Raw genomic sequence first — 17957 nt, forward strand, 5'->3', positions numbered from 1 at the left:
CAGGAATCAGGAGCTCTATTTGGGTTCTATTGGACTTGGACCATCTTCTGCTGCACATCAGCAGGGAGCTGGGTAGGAAGTGGAGCAGCTGGGACTTGAGCCAGCACAGATAAAGGATGCCAGCATTATATACGGTAGCTTAACCCACTGCACCACGATGCCAGTTCCTCCATCCCCTTGTTTTATTTCATTGTTTGAGCTGATGAGCTTCTGGAAAGGTTAGTGTTTTATCCAGATTTCCCGCACCCCAGTGATAGAGCTGGAGCTCAAATTTAGACTTCTGACCACAGATTCTTGGTCCTTTTTGCTTGGCTTTGAGACCTATAGTGCAATGATTACCTTTTGAAATTGAAGGTTCTGTGATACTTCTGGATAATAAGAAATGGATATTTTTTTCCATATAGATACTTCTTAGATTTGCATTTTAAATGAAATTGTAAAAAGCTCTTTATTATTTGGAAAGGAAAATAATTCAGTCTTTGAAAAATAGTTTCATGTTGTTCAGGAAGTGTCTGTCCTACAAAATAGATCTTGCTTTACTTCAGAAATTACCTAGTATGACTTTTTACCAAAATTTTTCAGTTTCTTTTTTAAAGATTCATTTATTTATTTGAAAGAGTTACAAAGAGTGAGAGACAGAGAGAAATTCTCTACCTGCTGGTTCACTCCCCAGATGGCTGCCATAGCCAGAGCTGGGTCAGAGCAAAGCCAGGAGCCAGGAGCTTCTTTTGCATCTCCCACGTGGTAGCAGGGGCCCAAGCATTTGGGCCATCTTCCATTGCTTTCCCAGGCAAATTATCAGGGAGCTGGATCAAAAATAGAGCAGCCAGGACTCTGAACTGGCACCCATATGGGAGACTAACATTGCACACAGTGACTTTACCTGCTACACCCCAGTGCTGGCATCATGGCAAATTTTTTTAAAGTTTTTTTTTTTTTTAATTATTTATTTATTTGAAAGGCAGAGTTACAGATAGAGATGGAGGGAAAGACAGAGAGAGAGAGAGAGAGAGAGAGAGAGATCTTCTGTTCGCTGGTTTACCCCCTAAAGGGCCACCATGACCAGGACTGGACCAGGCTAAAGCCAGGAGCCAGGAACTTCTTCCGGTCTCTCATGTGGGTGCAGGAGCCCAGGCACTTGGGCCATTTTCCACTGCTTTCCTAGGCATATCACCATGGAGCTGGATCAGAAGTGGAGCAGCTGGGACTCTAACCTGTGCCCATTTGGGATGCCAGCTCTGCAGGCAGTGGCTTAATTCACTACAGCATAGCCTGGGCCCCTAGACAATTTCAAGGTTTCATTGTCTTGAAAAATGATTACCATGCATGACTTCATTGTGCTAGGTCCTTTGTAGCCAGCTCACTGCTGGGGTTTTAGGACAGTTCAGGCTGGCCTTCTCAACATGCAGCCCCAGCACGTACACCCTGATAAAACAGTTGGGAGCCACAGCCCAAGGCCTTTGGAGGCAAGGTCAGGCTTCTGTTTTCAGTTTCCTTCTGCTTTCCTTAAACCAATGAACACAGGGTGACCATGTGTTTTCATTTAGGAGGAATAGGAGGGACTGTGTATGGTGGCAGAGACAGTTTCCAAAGGCTTGATTTTAGTAGAGAAAGCTGCAATGTTTAGTGATACCCTAGAACTCCATGGATAGGATCAATCCTAAGGCCTCTATGGGATAGGAATTGGGTGCTATACATTGCTTTAATGGAATCCTACTGCCTATTCATTTAAACCTTCTGAAACATAAGAAAACTATGTTTTAGATGTTTTGCCATCCTGCATTTTTATGAATATTGCCAATATAAAAACAGAAATAATGTGTAATTTGGAAAAGAGAAATAGCTGTCATTAAAAGGAGTAATATTAAAGATATACTAATCAGTGATGTTTAAAGATCACTCCCGGAAGTGAAGGAAGGAAGGTCTATGGAAAAATGAACCCAGGCTAGAAGGATTTGTACATTGACCTGATGTATTTTTTTCCCTAGAAGCTGTAATAATATTATAATTTCAAGTAGCTGCTTTACAGTTTTAAAACCTCTTATATTTGTAACTGCTTCTTCTTCTACCTTCTAGTATTCCTTAAATGTAGAGCTCTCGGCCGGCACCGCAGCTCACTTGGCTAATCCTCTGCCTGCGGCGCCAGCACACTAGGTTCTAGTCCCGGTTGGGGTGCTGGATTCTGTCCTGGCTGCTCCTCTTCCAGTCCAACTCTCTGCTGTGGCCCGGGAGGGCAGTGGAGATTGACCCAAGTCCTTGGGCCTTGCACCCGCATGGGAGACCAGGAGAAGCACCTGGCTCCTGGCTTTGGATCAGCGCAGCACTGGCTGTGGCAGCCTTTTGGGGGGTGAACCAACAGAAGGAAGACCTTTCTCTCTGTCTCTCACTCTCACTGTCTAACTCTGCCTGTAAAAAAAACAAATGTAGAGCTCTCTGCTCAGATAAACTTTGTTTGAATGCTATAGTATACAGTAGCAAAGTAACTGATAGTTCAGGTAAAAAAAATAATTCATTGTTGAACAGGCAGAGAAATGTAATTTTTCAGTTTTTACCATGATGGTTGGCATACTTGCATCCTAAAGTATACATAGGAACTGTTCTCAGAATCTCATGTTTACTTAAAGCATTGAAAAGATGGTGACATTTTGGGTTGGACTTTTTGACCCAGCTGTTGGGACTCCTGTGTCCTTTGTCACAATGCATGAGTTTGAGTTTTGGTTCTGCCACTAATTCTAGCTTTTGCCAATGCAAACCCTGAGAAGCAGCAGGTCAGGTGATGGCCCCTACCACTCCTGAGGGGGACCTGGATTGGGTTCCTGACTTCCGGTTTCCAGGCATTTGAGCAGTGAACCAGCATGAGGGAGCTGCTCTCTTTTTTTTTCTCTTTCTGACTTAAAACGTTGATTTATTACCTGTAGTCCTCATGTTTGCATTAGATCTTTAGCTATGATAATCATTTTACTATCTTTGTGTATCCCTTAACATCATGCTATATACCTTAAATATATTCAATAAAACTTTTTAAAAAATGTCGTTTAACATTTATGATGAGCACATATATAACAAGTCTCATGTAGAATTTTTGAAAAGCTCTATGATAATCTCTTTTAGGAATCATTGCTTTCTGGAATCCGCTCACGTTCTTATTCCTGCTCGTCAACCAAAATTTCTTTAGGAAAAACTCGGTTGGTGCGTGACTTCACAGTGTGCAGTTCAAGCGAGGGTAAGCCCTGTTCACCATTTTGTTCCAGAGCAGACTCTAGTGTAAGGACACAGAAGAGCAACAAGGATTTTCATTTTTTTTCTCATAGTTATTTTTTTTCCTAAGTCCTTTTCTCATTGGAAATTAGCATGCACAGCTCTGTTGCTGTGATGGTGCAAACTAGAATTAAGTCCAGGCAGATATTGTGAGGGCTTGGAGCATTTTATTTAAGCCAATTATCACAAATTACTTTGGCTTCCAGTACCAAGTACTAAAATAATCCAACTCCTCAGAACCAAAGCATTGCAAAATGGATTTTTTCTTTGTTTAGAAAGGGACTTTAAAGAGTTGAAATAATAATGTATTTGCAACATGAGTAAATGTATCTGATCTTATTTTTTTGTGGCAATGTAAATAAGTAATCAGAAATCTAACTTTTAAAAAATGAACTTTTAACCAAAATATAATATATCTATACAATACTAACGTGGATCATAAGCATGCAGCCTGATGAATTTTGAAAATTCAGATCTATAAATTTTCAGAATTCTGATCTATAGATACAACAGTTATGGGCAATTTATCGATCCCTTTGTAGTCACTCTCAGCCACTGGCCTTATTTTCAACTTTATTTTGAAATGTAATTATTTCAGACTTCCGTGAATAATGTATAATAATTATATTTAAGGGGTATATTTGGATCCATCCCATTGCAGTATATTTGACATTTTAATGAAATTTTTGTCAATGCGTGAGATAATGCCTTTCTTATCTATTAGCTTTTAGAGTCTTAAAATATTCAGAAAGCAAGGGGTGTGTTTAAGCATTCTCAGTTTCCCAAATAGACAATGTTGAAAACAGGATTTATTTTATTTGTTTCTTCCTCTTTTTCTTATTGTTTTACTTTCTTAAATTGTTATTGTCTTATTTTGCACTGTTAGGCCATGTGAAACGACACTAAAAAGGTAATCATTGTGGTTTGGGATCACCTCCTCAGAGAGTGAGTTGCATATTGTAGATGTCCAGTGAATACGTGTTGAGTGAATTTGATAGCTACGGTGCAGCAAATATAAAATGTGCTAAGTGAGATTTTTCCTGGGACATATTATTAAGAGGGATGAACTTGAGACTGAGAGCAAATGTCAGTTTTTATTTCTGGAATGGAGAAAAGTTCTAAGAGGAAGTAGGAGAGGACATAGTTACCTTGAGAGGAAAGGGAAAGCAAAGGTGGATTGCATTTGCTCTCATGGGTTTTGCTTCCATTTTTCTCATTTCATGGATCTTTCTAATGTCTCCAGGTTTCCTCCAACCTTAGTTAGGTTGCAGTCTCTTTTGATGGCTGATGGTGCTAGTGGGTGAATTAACTTTGCACTATTAGTGTTTGTGAACAAGTAGGAAGCCTTCTGTGCAAAGCGATGGCCCTGCCTGAATATCTGGGTATCCCTGATTTGTACAGAGTTCTGAAGTTTGAAATTATTGGGCAGATGAGTACCAGAGGTTGATTGTTTAGAAGGAACAAGAACCCTAATTGATTAATTGTTTAATGAGCAAGTAAAGATATCTTTGCCTTGTGTAAAACTTAGATCTTTATATTTCATCTGACTTAAAGAGAATAAAAAGCTGATATCAATTCCCCCCTTTTTTAAATAAATAGAGCTTAGTTTTTAGAAAAGTAAATTTAAAGACAAAGCTGTCTGAATAAAGTTTCATATTATCTAGAAGTTAAGAACTGCAGCCAGGCAATATGCAGGGATTCCAGTGGGGAGAACTGTATTGTTGCAGATGTTGGCATTGATACCATTGAAGTGAGCCAAGACCATGAGCATATGAATACATGAACTCCTGATGAAGAAGGAGTAACTTTAACTGCTTCTGTGTAATACAAGCATAGGTGTGTACGTTGGCCTAGTTCAAAGCTATAGCCTAATGTTTCATTATTTTATTTGCTTAATCAAAAGTATGTGGACATTTGTGTTGCTGTAAATACTCCCTTGGTGAGTTCTGAATAGTCCTAACACTTTTTCCAAAGAGTATAAGTCTCTTGGGCTCTAATAGGGAGCTTGCATACCCAGCATGAGCCATAGTGCAAATATGCAAAGATAGGATGGTCTTTCAGTCCTTTGGATTTTCATTTGCAGTGCCCAATATCCTCACGATAGTCACGAGTTCAGTGGTTGCAGCTTTAATATTTACTGCTGTGTACATAAACCAAAAGCAAGCTTTTAAATTCCCTGTGGTCCTCTGTGAGTTTAGACAGAAAGGGCATTGTTGAAGTGATTATTTTTACAGCCTCATCAAGATGGACAGAAGTGTTCTACATTTAAGAATTTGATGAGTGAATTAAGTGTGGTTTTCAAGCTTACTATGAACAGATAGATGGAATCCTATTAGATTTTGTCCAGTTGCATAAATTGTTCTGTTACTTTATAGCTTGCTTATCTTCAGAACATGGTTTATTCTGTTGGAACTTAAGCCGTTTTACAATAAGTGCCGTGATTTCTGCCTGTGACTTAATTTTGAGGAACATTTAATTGTGACTGTAAAATAGAGCTGTCAAATTCTTCAAAGTAGGTTTTCTTTTATGCACAAGATAGCATTAAATACAATGTTAATATTTACATATTTCAGGGAATATTTATTTGTTCTCCTCCTTATAGGAGGAAATTTCAAAAAGTTTATGAAAAAAATAGAATTAAAATATAAGGTTATTTAGGTGCAAAAGTTTTGGAAATCCATATGTAGTTTTTCATAATTCAAATTTCTTGTGAACTTTCAAAGACCCCCTGTGTAGCTAGTTGTGCCTCTTCACTGCTCTGGGTTGTGATGGCGAAGGATTTGTCCCTGAGCTGTAGATGGTGTACTTCATAGTGGCCACTCCCTCCTTCAGTCTCTCTCCTTGTCTGAGTCCGTCTGTGTCTCTGCCCCACCCCCACTGGGAAACAAGATGGCGCTGAGCTGCTTGCATGAGCCTGCCCTTCCACCCTCCACAAGTCCAGTGGGAAAGGTGGTTCTCCCTTTCCCACGGGCCCACAAAGCACAGCTCAGACCTGGCTATTGCTAGGGTTTCATAAAGACACTGCAGCTAAATTAAGATGGACTCCTCCTTATGCTGGCCTGCAAGACTTGGCCTTTGAGCTTTGCGCAAAGGCAGCTAAGATATTTGTGGATTGTGTGTGTTTGGGAATTGGTGTTAAGAAAGAGGGCTGAGGCTCTGGTGGGACACAATCGAAGCGATGGAACTAATCCTCTGCACTCTGCAAGTGTTGCTGCCCCTTGCTCATGCTAACTTCCTTCCCGAGTCATTACATGCTACTGTATTTTGGCTTCCTTCCCAACCTCTCCAAACTAGGGAAAGTGATAAAGACAGAGCAATGGCCTCTGCTTTTATAAGATTACTTGTTTTCCTGTATAGAATGGTACAATATGACTGAGCATGTGCGTGTCAGAATACCACGTGACTGCTCATGTGTCTGCCTTTGTTTTCATTTGATTTTTCTGTGTCTTGTAGAGCAAAGAGCTTACAGCCTATCGGAGCCACCAAGAGACAAAAGGTACTTAAACTCTTCCAATTTTCCTGAAGGACTGCTTGGTCCATGGTTAGAAATGTCTGTGTGTCGTTTTTTATGTCTGTGCAGTGTCTCGTGAGGGATTTCTGTGTGGGCAGCCTGCCTCCGACCCCCTGCTCCCTCTGCGGTCTGTGTCCACGCAGACGGCCAGCCCTGTTTTCAGGTGTGTAGACTCAGCACCAGGACAGGGCGTTTCATCTTGGGTTATTTTCACAGTGGACTGTGCAGTCCCAGGGAGAGCAGGGGAAGCGCAGCCTACTTTAGGAAGGCTACACTGTGCTCTGGGCCTGCTCTCTGGGATTAGAGGAAGCGACCCCTGGGAGGTCGGTTGTAGAAAATACCTAAAGCATCCCTGCTGCCTCTCTTTATGGATCTTTGCTTAGGTTTGAAGCAAAGAATAAACGATGCAGAGAGTACTTAAGCACCACGCACTTTCTGGTGGATATGCATATTCGAAAGCTTGCACGTAAGCTTCTCACTGTTTTCCTAGAAGGTAGAGCTGTTGCCAGAGTCAAGCTTGGGAGGCCAACAAGTATGCAGGTGTGCTTTCCGAGTTACGTTGGCCTTGAATAGCTAACTGCCCATGACTCATGCAGTGGCACAGTGGGGCTCATGGGCACAACAAGTTCTAGAAATAGGATAAAGCTTGGGATTTGAGCCATCATCCGAAAAAGAGTAGGGGGGCTTTCATTTTGGTGATGTTAATGCTAAAGCTCTGAACATTTTAATATATAGATCAAGATGGACTATTTTGTTTTAAATCTTAGAAGGAAATGGCATCTTTTTGTTCACTACTATTTTTTTAAAAATTTTTTGACAGGCAGAGTTAGTGAGAGAGAGAGACAGAGAGAAAGGTCTTCCTTTTGCCGTTGGTTCACCCCCCAATGGCCACACTGCGCTGATCTGAAGCCAGGAGCCAGGTGCTTCTTCCTGGTCTCCCATGCAGGTGTAGGGCCCAAGGACCTGGGCCATCCTCCACTGCACTTTCGGGCCACAGCAGAGAGCTGGACTAGAAGAGGAGCAACCGGGACAGAACCCGGCACCCCGACTGGGACTAGAACCCAGTGTGCCGGCGCCGCAGGTGGAGGATTAGCCTAGTGAGCTGCGGCGCCAGCCCTCTTCTATTTTTTATCATGAGATCAGAATAGAAACTCTCAAGGGAAACAAACAGGACAGTAGAGAATGCCTTTAAAGGGCAGGATGACAAAGACGATGATGGCACCACGGCAGTGACAGTGGGGATGACAGCAGACGCTGTAATAGCTGACAATTATTGAGTGTTTTACGTGCCTGTACTGTTTTCAACAGCTTACATTTATTGCATTGTTTAAGCAGCTTGCTTCTGAATTCTAGAATTTGATCATCATTGTGGTCATCGTTTTGATTAGCAATCTTCTCCTGTCATCTTTTTAACAATTAGAGAAGCAGCAGACCAATTATAAGGTTTCTTCTTTTTTAAAAAAATCAAGAATATTTGTAACTGGAGCAGTAGTGTTGTACTTAGCTAAACAATCGCTTCTGAAGTGTTTTAAATTGGATGAGAGGTGTATGGCGTCCCTTTCTCTCTCACTCCTCATTCCCTATCACTCTCTCTCTCTTTTTTTTTTTTTTTTTGACAGGCAGAGTTAGACAGTGAGAGAGACAGAAAGGTCTTCCTTCCGTTGGTTCACCCCACAAATGGCTGCTACAGTCGGTGCGCTGTGCCGATCTGAAGCCAGGAGCCAGGTGCTTCCTCCTGGTCTCCCATGCAGGTGCAGGGCCCAAGCACTTGGGCCATCCTCCACTGCACTCCCGGGCCACAGCAGAGAGCTGGACTGGAAGAGGAGCAACCGGGACAGAACCGGCGCCCCAACCAGGACTAGAACCCTGTGTGCCGGCGCCACAGGCAGAGGATTAGCCTAGTGAGCTGCAGCGCCGGCCTATCACTCTTTCTTTATTCTCCCCCTGTTGCTTGATCTCTCTTGAAAGCATCTGCCTCTCTCAGTCATATCCCGTAGTGAATCTGGTAGAATAGATTCATCTCAGCTGCCCTATCCCTGATATCTTATTGGCTATGCATTGAGATCCTCAGCCGTAGCTAATGCTTTGCTCTGGTCTTGTTCCTTCCTTGGAATTCTGTTACTTGTATTAATCCGTTCGTTTCTGGAAAAGGATTGGTACCTAGGTATAAAGGTGCTTCTTCCCTTGCAGGCTCATTTCAGAGACATTCTGTCCATCCCAGTTTCGTAAATTATATGGCATGGTACAGTTATTTTATTTCTTGCAGAGTGGGAATTCCTTTTAGCTCTTCAGATGCCCAATTCTTTAAACAGAAAATTGTGGATATGATCAATTAAAAGTTAAGATCCTGAGAATCTGGGGGTGGACGTTTGGTTCCGCCATGAAGATGCCAGTTGGGGTGCCCACATCCCATATCAGAGGCCCTGGTTTGAGTGCTGGCTACTCTGCTTCCAGTCCAGCTTCCTGCTGATGTGCCCCTGGGAGGCAACTGGTGATGCTTCAAGTCCCTGCCACCCGCATGGAAGACCCAGATTGAGTTCCAGGTTTCTGGCTTTGTTTTGGCCTGAACCAAGGGATGAGAGAGATCTCTCTCTCTCTCCACTCTCTCTCTCTCTTTTCAGAGTTGAATGAAAAAAGTGAGGATCCATACATATTCTTAATATATTTTAAATGTTTACCTCTTGAAAAGATTATACCAGGAGAGTCTCTGAAGAATGGAGCTTGTAGAATTTTATTGTGAGTGATTCTGTTGGTTGTCAAACTGATAATGAAGAAGACATTCTTGTTCTGGGGTATAAAAAGGAACTCGATTCTTCTCAGATTGTTAAAAACTAAAAGGTAATTAAATTGTATTATGCAATCAGTTGAGAATTTTTTTCTCAGTTTTTGTTTATAGTACTAATGTTAATAAAGGTGAATATCACACAGTTACATTAGGTTTGAAGCAGAATCATCCAACCTCTGCCTCTGCTCAGAGTGTACACGTATTACCCATTCTCCTAATCTGCTGGTGGATCATGTCTGCGACATTCACACTGCTACCAGACTGGGTGCTAGTTCCAAGACTTTAACACTGAGGGCTTTGGCATGTTTTTTTCCTTTGTCATCTCTTGGTTCCTACCAACCTGTGAGCTTAAAAAGCTAAGTGATTTGGTTTCATGTAGTTTATAGAAGATGTAGGATAAAAACTGAAAGTGTTATCCTTTATAAAGTCTTCTGAAACACAGAGAATTGCAAGTACAGTTGGGTAACTGGGAATTAAGTTTATTTTATTTGAGAGAGCTGAGTTGTGTTCCTGCTGGGAGGCAGGGGAGGGGCCCTCTTGACCCCAGAATCCACACTGCCCTGGCCGTTCTTTGATCCTGAGATTCAGGTCTCCTCACCACAGTGCTCTTCTCTCTGACACTGGCTGGCGGTTGGTGGTGGTAGAAGCTACATCCCAAGAGAGGATCCTTTCTAGGCTCTGAAATGCTTTTCTTTTCCTTCTTCCAAAGTGAGTGCAGCAAATATTATGACTTTTGCAAATTGAGAGACTGACTAAGTCACTGAGGGTTATGGAAGACTTCAGATTATGTTAAGCAGAGAGTTATCAAAAGTGACTAGAGGTGGTTGTGGGAGAAGAAAGGAAGTGAAGTCTTGGACCTGGTAGGGTGCACTCAATTCTATTCACTTCCTTTTCCTTCTAACTTTTTCAAATCCTTCCTCTCCATAGCAGTCTCAGTCTCACTGAGTGTTCAGGGTTTAAGTAGAAAGACTCACACTCTCCAGACTATGTCCTTAGATCTGCATGGCCCTGAGGAAACTCTGAAGCCATTTAGTGATTTATCTCTAATAGCATCCATAGGCTTGGATTCTAAAGCACCCAATGTAGAGCTTAGATAACTTGGTTTTGTTACAATATGTTCCTGGTAGATACATGTTAGAGTGTAAGAATGATTTGTAGAAATAATATAGTCTGTTGATTTGAGTCCCGGCTGCTCCACTACTGATCCAGCTGTCTTCTATGGCCTAGAAAGCAGTAGAAGATGGCCCAGGTGCTTGGGCCCCTGCACCCATATGGGAGCCATGGAGGAAGCTCCTACCTCTTGGTTTTGTTGTGGCCATTGGGGTAGTGAACCAACAGATGGAAGCTCTCTCTCACTCTCTCTCTTTCTTTCTCTCTCTCTCACCCTACCTTTCAAATAAATAAGCAAATCATTTTTGAAAAAAGGAAAAAATAGTGTAATTTAAATCTGTCAAGAATTGATGATAAAAACTAAAGTCTTAGAAAGTTGTGAGAGCAATGTTTGCACATTATGTAATCACATACTAGTCTATCTATAATGTAGTTTCTTTGAAAGATTTCATGAGGCAATGTGTATATACACCTACATACACATAATACATAATACAGAAATACACATGTGCATACACACATGCATGCGTGTGTCTGGGCATACTGTCCTTTGTGCCCTCCTTATGTCCTATAAACCCTGGTAACAGATTCCTTTTCGTAGAATTCAGGAAGAAGAATGGGATAAATACATCATACCTACCAAATCGGAGTCTGAAAAATACAAAGTGAGCCGGACTTTCAGCTTCCTCATGAATAGGATGACTAGTCCTCGGAATAAATCCAAGGTGATTGTGGTTCTGTCCCCGTCTCCGTTAAGACACAGGTGGCTTGGTTTCTCAGTAAGTGGTAGAGTTTCCACTTCCCCTTTAAACTCAGTTGCAGGTTTTCTTCTGGCGTATTGTCCAAGTCATTAGAAATGTGAAGACCAGCACATGCCAGAGACTGCCATTTTGGTGTCATTGTGCTCCTCTGTGCACAATGTCCTTATGTCCCTAAAGAAAATGTAGAAACTCTGTTCTCTGACTTCTGCAAGAAGCTTGGCTGATGCCATTTTCCTTTTCTCATTTCCCCACCTTCCTGCTGCACCTGCTGTTTTTGAAGATGAAAAGCAAGGATGCTAAAGACAAAGAGAAACTCAGTCGACATCAGTTTGTCCCAGGAACATTCGCTGGTGTTCTGCAATGTTCAGCTTGTGATAAAACCGTCTTGGGAAAAGAGTCATTCCAGTGTTCCAGTAAGTTCTCAGGTCCAGAGAGTGATGTCTTTGGGTTTGTCTCCTTGGACAATAAATGCCATTGGGCATGGGATTATTGCTAAACAGGTTTGCATAAACCTATTTCTTGCTCTACATCTATGAAAAATTCAGCCTCACAACCACCGAACCTGAGTGGAGTCAGTACTTTCAGTCCGTGAGTGATGGCCTCCATGAACCCCATACCTGTGTACCTCATTGCTGACTTGACAGATCTACAAGCATCTCAGAGGATGCAGGCCCAGCACTGGGCTCTCGACCACTCCCTAGAGAGAGCCCTCCTAAAACTGATCTTGCCAGGTATCATTCCATGCCAACAGTTTCAGAATATTTCCTTACACTTCCCTTTCTCTCGTTTCCTACATCCCAGTCTTCAGCAATCCTCTTGACTCTATTTTCCTTTTTTTTTTATCTTTTATTTAATGAATATAAATTTCCAAAGTACAGCTTATGGATTACAATGGCTTCCCCCTCCTCCCCATAACTTCCCTCCCACCTGTAACCCTCCCCTTTCCCGCTCTTTCTCCCCTTCCATTCACATCAAGATTCATTTTCAATTCTCTATATACGGAAAATCAGTTTAGTATATATAAAGTAAAGATTTTAACAGTTTGCCCTCACATAGCAACACAAAGTGAAAAATACTGTTGGAGTACTAGTTATAGCATTAAATCACAGTGTACAGCACATTAATGGCATAGATCCTACATGATATTTTTTTTAAAAAATTGATTAATTTTCTATGTAATTTCCAATTTAACACCAAGTTGGTTTTTTTTTTTTTTTCATTTTCAATTATCTTTATATACAGGAGATCGATTCAGTATACAATAAATAAAGATTTCATCAGTTTTCACCCACACAGAAACACAAAGTGTAAAAATACTGTTTCAGTACTAGCTATAGCATTACTTCACATTGGACAACCCATTAAGGATCCCACATGGGACGTAAGTACACAGTGACTCTTGATATTGATTTAACAATATAACACTCTTGTTTATGGTGTCAGTAATCTCCCTAGGCTCTAGTCATGAGTTGCCGAGGCTATGGAAGCCTTTAGGGTTCGCCGACTTCGATCTGATTCCGACAGGGTCACAGTCAAAGTGGAAGTTCTCTTCTCCCTTCAGAGAAAGGTACCTCCTACTTTGATGGCCCCGTTCTTTCCACTGGGATTTACACTCGCTGAGATCTTTCATTTAGGTCTTCTTCTTCTTTTTTTTTTTTTTTTCCAGGATGTCTTGGCTTTCCATGCCTAAAATACTCTCATAGGCTCTTCAGCCAGATCCAAATGCCTCAAGGGCTGATTCTGAGGCCAGAGTGCTATTTAGGACATCTGCCATTCTATCAGTCTGCTGTGTCTCCCACTTCCCATGTTGGATCGTTCTCTCCCTTTCTGATTTTATCAGTTAGTATTAGCAGACATTAGTCTTGTTTGTGTGACTCTATTTTCAAAATATATTCAAAACCCAGCCAGTTGTCACCCCAGTCACTGATGACATTCTGGTCCACAGCCGCTGTTTCAGCAGCATTCCACTTGGTATCCTAATGCTTTTATCCCCTAGTGTCTGTCCACAAAGCATCAGCCAGTGTGAGCTCATTAGGTTATGGATCCCTGCGTCCCAAATCCTCCAACAACTTCCCATGTCCCTTGAGTGCAGGCCAGAGCCCTTACAGTGCTCCCCAGGACGTGTCCCATTCTCTTCTCCTCCCTCCTTGTCCCTTCCACTGGATCCCTTTGGGGTCTTTGCTGTTCCTTGAACCTACCGGGTGTGTTCCTTCCTTGGGGTCTTCCCTGTGTTCCTACTGCCTGCAGCTAGCTTCACATAGTTCTGGGGGTTGCTCAGATAATCCTGCTCCATCACACCTGTCCTGACCTCTCGGGGCCTCTCTCCTCCCTGCAGTTTTCCCCTATGGTATTTACGGCCATCAGACTTTGTATATGCTTTCTGTATTGACTTTATTATCTGTGTTCTTCACCATAAGCTCTATCAGGGCTGGAGTTCTATCACCTGAACTTTTTCTCTGCTGTGACTAGAATAATACTTTGCATGTCACTGGTGCTTAGTAAATATATGTTGAATAAGAGAATAATCCAGAGATACAGGATTGAGGCCCAGGTAAGTGAAATACATTTCATGGGAGCTTTTGGTAGCCAGCACTGGGAGATATGGCTTGTGGGTGGTGCAATGGCTGTCCATAATTGCAAAGGACAGTTGCATGTAAAGGTCCTCATTTATGCCCTAGAGGATGGAGGAACTGATTTACAAACGGGTCGTATCAGTAGTTGTACATCTGATAAACATGCCATGTGTGTGTGGCATTAAAGGCACATAGGATTTTCTTACCATGATGCTGTCTTTAATTATATCAACTCCACTGTGTGCTTTGGCTTTGCATTTCTTGAAGACAGTTTCTTTTACTGGATCTGAAAGGCTTAATTTGCTACTTTTTTTTTTTTTTAAAGATTTCCTCCAGGTATTTTGTTCCAGGCTTGCTGCCGTCTCCGCAGCCAGTTTCTGTCTGAGGGGCACGTGCTTGCTTCTTGTTTGTAGGACTTACTGCCTCCCTCCCGCCCCCATCACATCTAAGACCTTTTTCTTCTCTAAGACAGACCCCTAAGCTGGATAATGTCCATGCCGTGCGTTAATGTCCGTCCCCACCATTCTTCATCAGCCATCTGCATGTTGACCTCTGTCCACGCTACTTCAGAGAAATCCTGGTTTTGATGGACATTTGGGATCACTTTCTAGTGGACCATGGGAGTCTTTCCTCCTGATTTCCTGTCCACCTCTCTCGTTTTAGGTGGATGTTCTCTTGACCATGGCACACTGCTGTCCTGTCTTACCACCTGTGCTGCTACTTTTGCCCTGAGCACCTCCCAAACTCAGCACTTAGTTCTTCACCCTTTATTGTTCCTAAAACTAGATCTTACATTTTTTTAAAGTAAAATATTTATTTATTTAATTATTTTATCTGAAAGGCAGAGTTACAGAGACGGAAAGGCAGAGGGAGAGAGAGCGAGAGCGAGAGTGAGAGAGAGAGAGAGAGAGAGCATGAGTGAGCTTCCATCTGTTGGTCCACTCCCCAGATGGCCACAACACTAGGGCTGAGCCAGGCTGAAGCCAGGAGCCAGGAGCTTCTTCCAGGTCTCCCACATGGGGGCAGGGGCCCAAGAACTAGGGCCATCTTCTACTGCTTTCTCTGGCACATTAGCAGGGAGCTGTATCAGAAGCAGAACAGCTGGGACACCAACTCGTGCCTACATGGGATGCTGGCATTACAGGTGGAAGCTTTACCTGCTATGCCACAGTGCCAGCCCTGATCTTACATTCTAGAGTACCACATTCACACCTGTTCCTCCCAGCTTAGTCTTATCCCTCACTTTCTCCTTGCACATTTCTAGTAGCGGAAGACTGAGAACCGTGCAGTTGATGGACACCTTTGAGAATTATGGCAGAATGACAGATGTAAACCAAGATGGTTGCAAGCACACTGACCACTCAGATCCCATATGTCCACAATCCACATGCAAAAGGCTGCCCTCCTGCGTGTGTTAATGGCCCTGCAAACTCAAACCTTGGCCATACAGACCCATTTCCCTTTTGTCCCAGCCCGTCATGTTTCCATTTCTTTCTTTTCACTGGTACCACCTCCTGGATGGCTGAGTGAATTGTCCTAGTTTCTCTCTGTCTAAATAGGAATATTTCTTCCACACTAATCTTTTTAAACACCACTTTCATCACCCCATATAAACTTAAGAACTTCTGTCTGTTTTGTTTACTGAGCTAAGCCCCAGCTCTTGAAGTGTCATCCACTTTGCTCATCTGTGAGCTACTAACTAGTCCCAAAGTCCTGCTGGCTGCCTGGGTTCTCAGACCTGCTGCCTTTTCCTCCTCTCCTGCACATGTTTTCTTGCCTCTGCCAGATCATCTTCCCTCTCTCTTTTCCCCCGCGCTTCTCTGCATGGATCTAGATACAGTGGTACTTCATGAAAAACAGAGAATCAAAAAAGTCAGTTTCTCTTAAGATTTGGACTATGTATCTCTATTCTCTCATAGCCTGTAGGATTTCTGATGAGAAGTCAGCTGTGAGTCTAATTGGAGATCCTCTGAAAGTAATCTGGCATTTTGCTTATGGACATTTTATATTTTTTTCTTTACGTTTTACTATTGAAAGTTTGACTCCATTGTTGGGGAAGTTTTCAGTAATTATTTCACTAAATAGGCCTTATAATCCATTCTTTCTTTCCACACTTACAGGGACTCCTAAGACCTGTATGTTCAGTTATTTGATAGAATCCCATAAATCTCCAGCCTTACAAAAGATGCTTAAGGATGTGATACACATATAAACACAAAAAGATAGTCATCATTATGAAAGAATATGAAGGTAGAAAATCTCCCAGTTAAAGTACAAAGGAAATCCAGAGTAAACAATAGGAATATTTATGGAAAAATGGCAAGACCAAGTAGTTACTTATCAATAGTCACCTTGAATGTAAGTGGCCTCATTTCCTCATTTAAAAGTTACAGACTGGCTGAATAGATTAAAAAACAAGGTCCATTTGTTTGCTGCCTACAAGAAATGCACCTCTCCAACAATGATACATGTATACTGAAAGTGAAATGATGGAAAAAGGTATTCCATGCTAACAGAAAGCAAAAAACAGCTGGTGTAGCCATCCTAATCAGACAAAATAGACTTTACCACAAAAGCTGTTAAAAGAGATAGAGAAGAGCATAATGTAATGATTAAGGGATCAATTCATCAGAAATATGTGACTATAATAAATGTATATGCACCCAATTACAGGGCACCTTCCTATTTAAAAAAAAAATGTTGGGGCCTGTGCAGTGGCATAGTGGGTAAAGCTGCTGCCTGCAGTGCCAACATCCCATATGGGCACCAGTTTGTGTCATGGCTGCTCCACTTCCAATCCAGTTCTCTGCTATGGCCTGGAAAATCAGTGGAAGACAACCAGAGTCCTTGGGCCCCTATACCCATGTGGGAGACCCTGAAGAAGCTCTGGCTCCTGGCTTCAGAGCAGCTCAGCTCAGCTCCAGCCATTGCAGCCATGTGAGGAATGAACCAGTGAATGGAAGACCTCTCTCTCTCTCTTTCAGCATCTGCTTCTAACTGTAAATCTGACTTTCAAGTAAATAAATAAAAAATCTTAAATAAAAAAAGAAATGTTAACAGATCTAAAGGAAAACCAAGACTTCCATACAATAGTAATGGGGGACTTCACTACCCCACTTTCATCAATGGCAAATCAACAAGACAGAAAAATTAACAAACAACAGAGCTAATCAACACTATGGACCAAATGGATCTAACTGATATCTACAGAACTTTTCACCCCACAGTTGCAGAATACACATTCTTATCAGCACATAGAACTTTCTCTAGGATAGACCATACACTAGGCCATAAAATAAATCTCAGCAAATTTTTAAAAAATCAAAATTGTACCATGCATCTTCTCTGATCACAATGGATTGAAGTTGGAAATCAGCAACTCAAGAATCTCTAGAACATATGTAAACACATGGAGACTGAACAACATCATCCTGAATGAACTGTGGGTCATAGGAAAATAAAAAAATTCTGGAAATGAACAAAGATGACAGTACATCTTATCAAAACTTATGGTATATAGCACAAGCAGTGTTTATAGCAATTGGTGCCTACATCAAGAAATTGGAAAGACATTAAATAAATGAGCTATCAGTGCATCTCAAGGACCTAGAAAAACAACAACAAAACAAACCAAACCGAAAATTAGGAGGAAAAAAATAATTAAATTAGAGAAGAAATAAAACTGAAACAAAAAATACAAAATATCAGTGAAATGAAGAGCTGTTTTTTTGACAAAATAAAATTGGAACATTATTGGCCTTGCTTACCAAAAAAAAAAAAAAAGGGGGGGGGGGGAGAAGACCCAAATCAGTAAAATCAGATGAAAAAGTGTATGTTACAATAGATACCACAGAAATAAAAAGAATTATCATCAGGAATTACTATAAAGACTGTATGTAACAAATCGGGAAACCTAGAAGAAACAGATAGGTTCTTGGACACATACAATCTACCTAAAT

General features: G+C 41.6%; 1 protein-coding gene across 1 annotated transcript in view; it reads left to right on the forward strand.

Moving 5' to 3' along the window:
* Positions 1-17957, forward strand: part of ARHGEF28 (Rho guanine nucleotide exchange factor 28) — a 330489-nt gene that overhangs the window by 221690 nt on the left and 90842 nt on the right. The window contains 4 exon segments of the mRNA XM_062212247.1: positions 3112-3223; positions 6712-6754; positions 11266-11389; positions 11706-11838. Of these exon segments, the coding sequence (XP_062068231.1) occupies positions 3112-3223; positions 6712-6754; positions 11266-11389; positions 11706-11838 (412 nt within the window).

The sequence above is a fragment of the Lepus europaeus genome, chromosome 15 (assembly GCF_033115175.1).
Source record: "Lepus europaeus isolate LE1 chromosome 15, mLepTim1.pri, whole genome shotgun sequence".
In the NCBI taxonomy this organism is placed as follows: domain Eukaryota; kingdom Metazoa; phylum Chordata; class Mammalia; order Lagomorpha; family Leporidae; genus Lepus; species Lepus europaeus.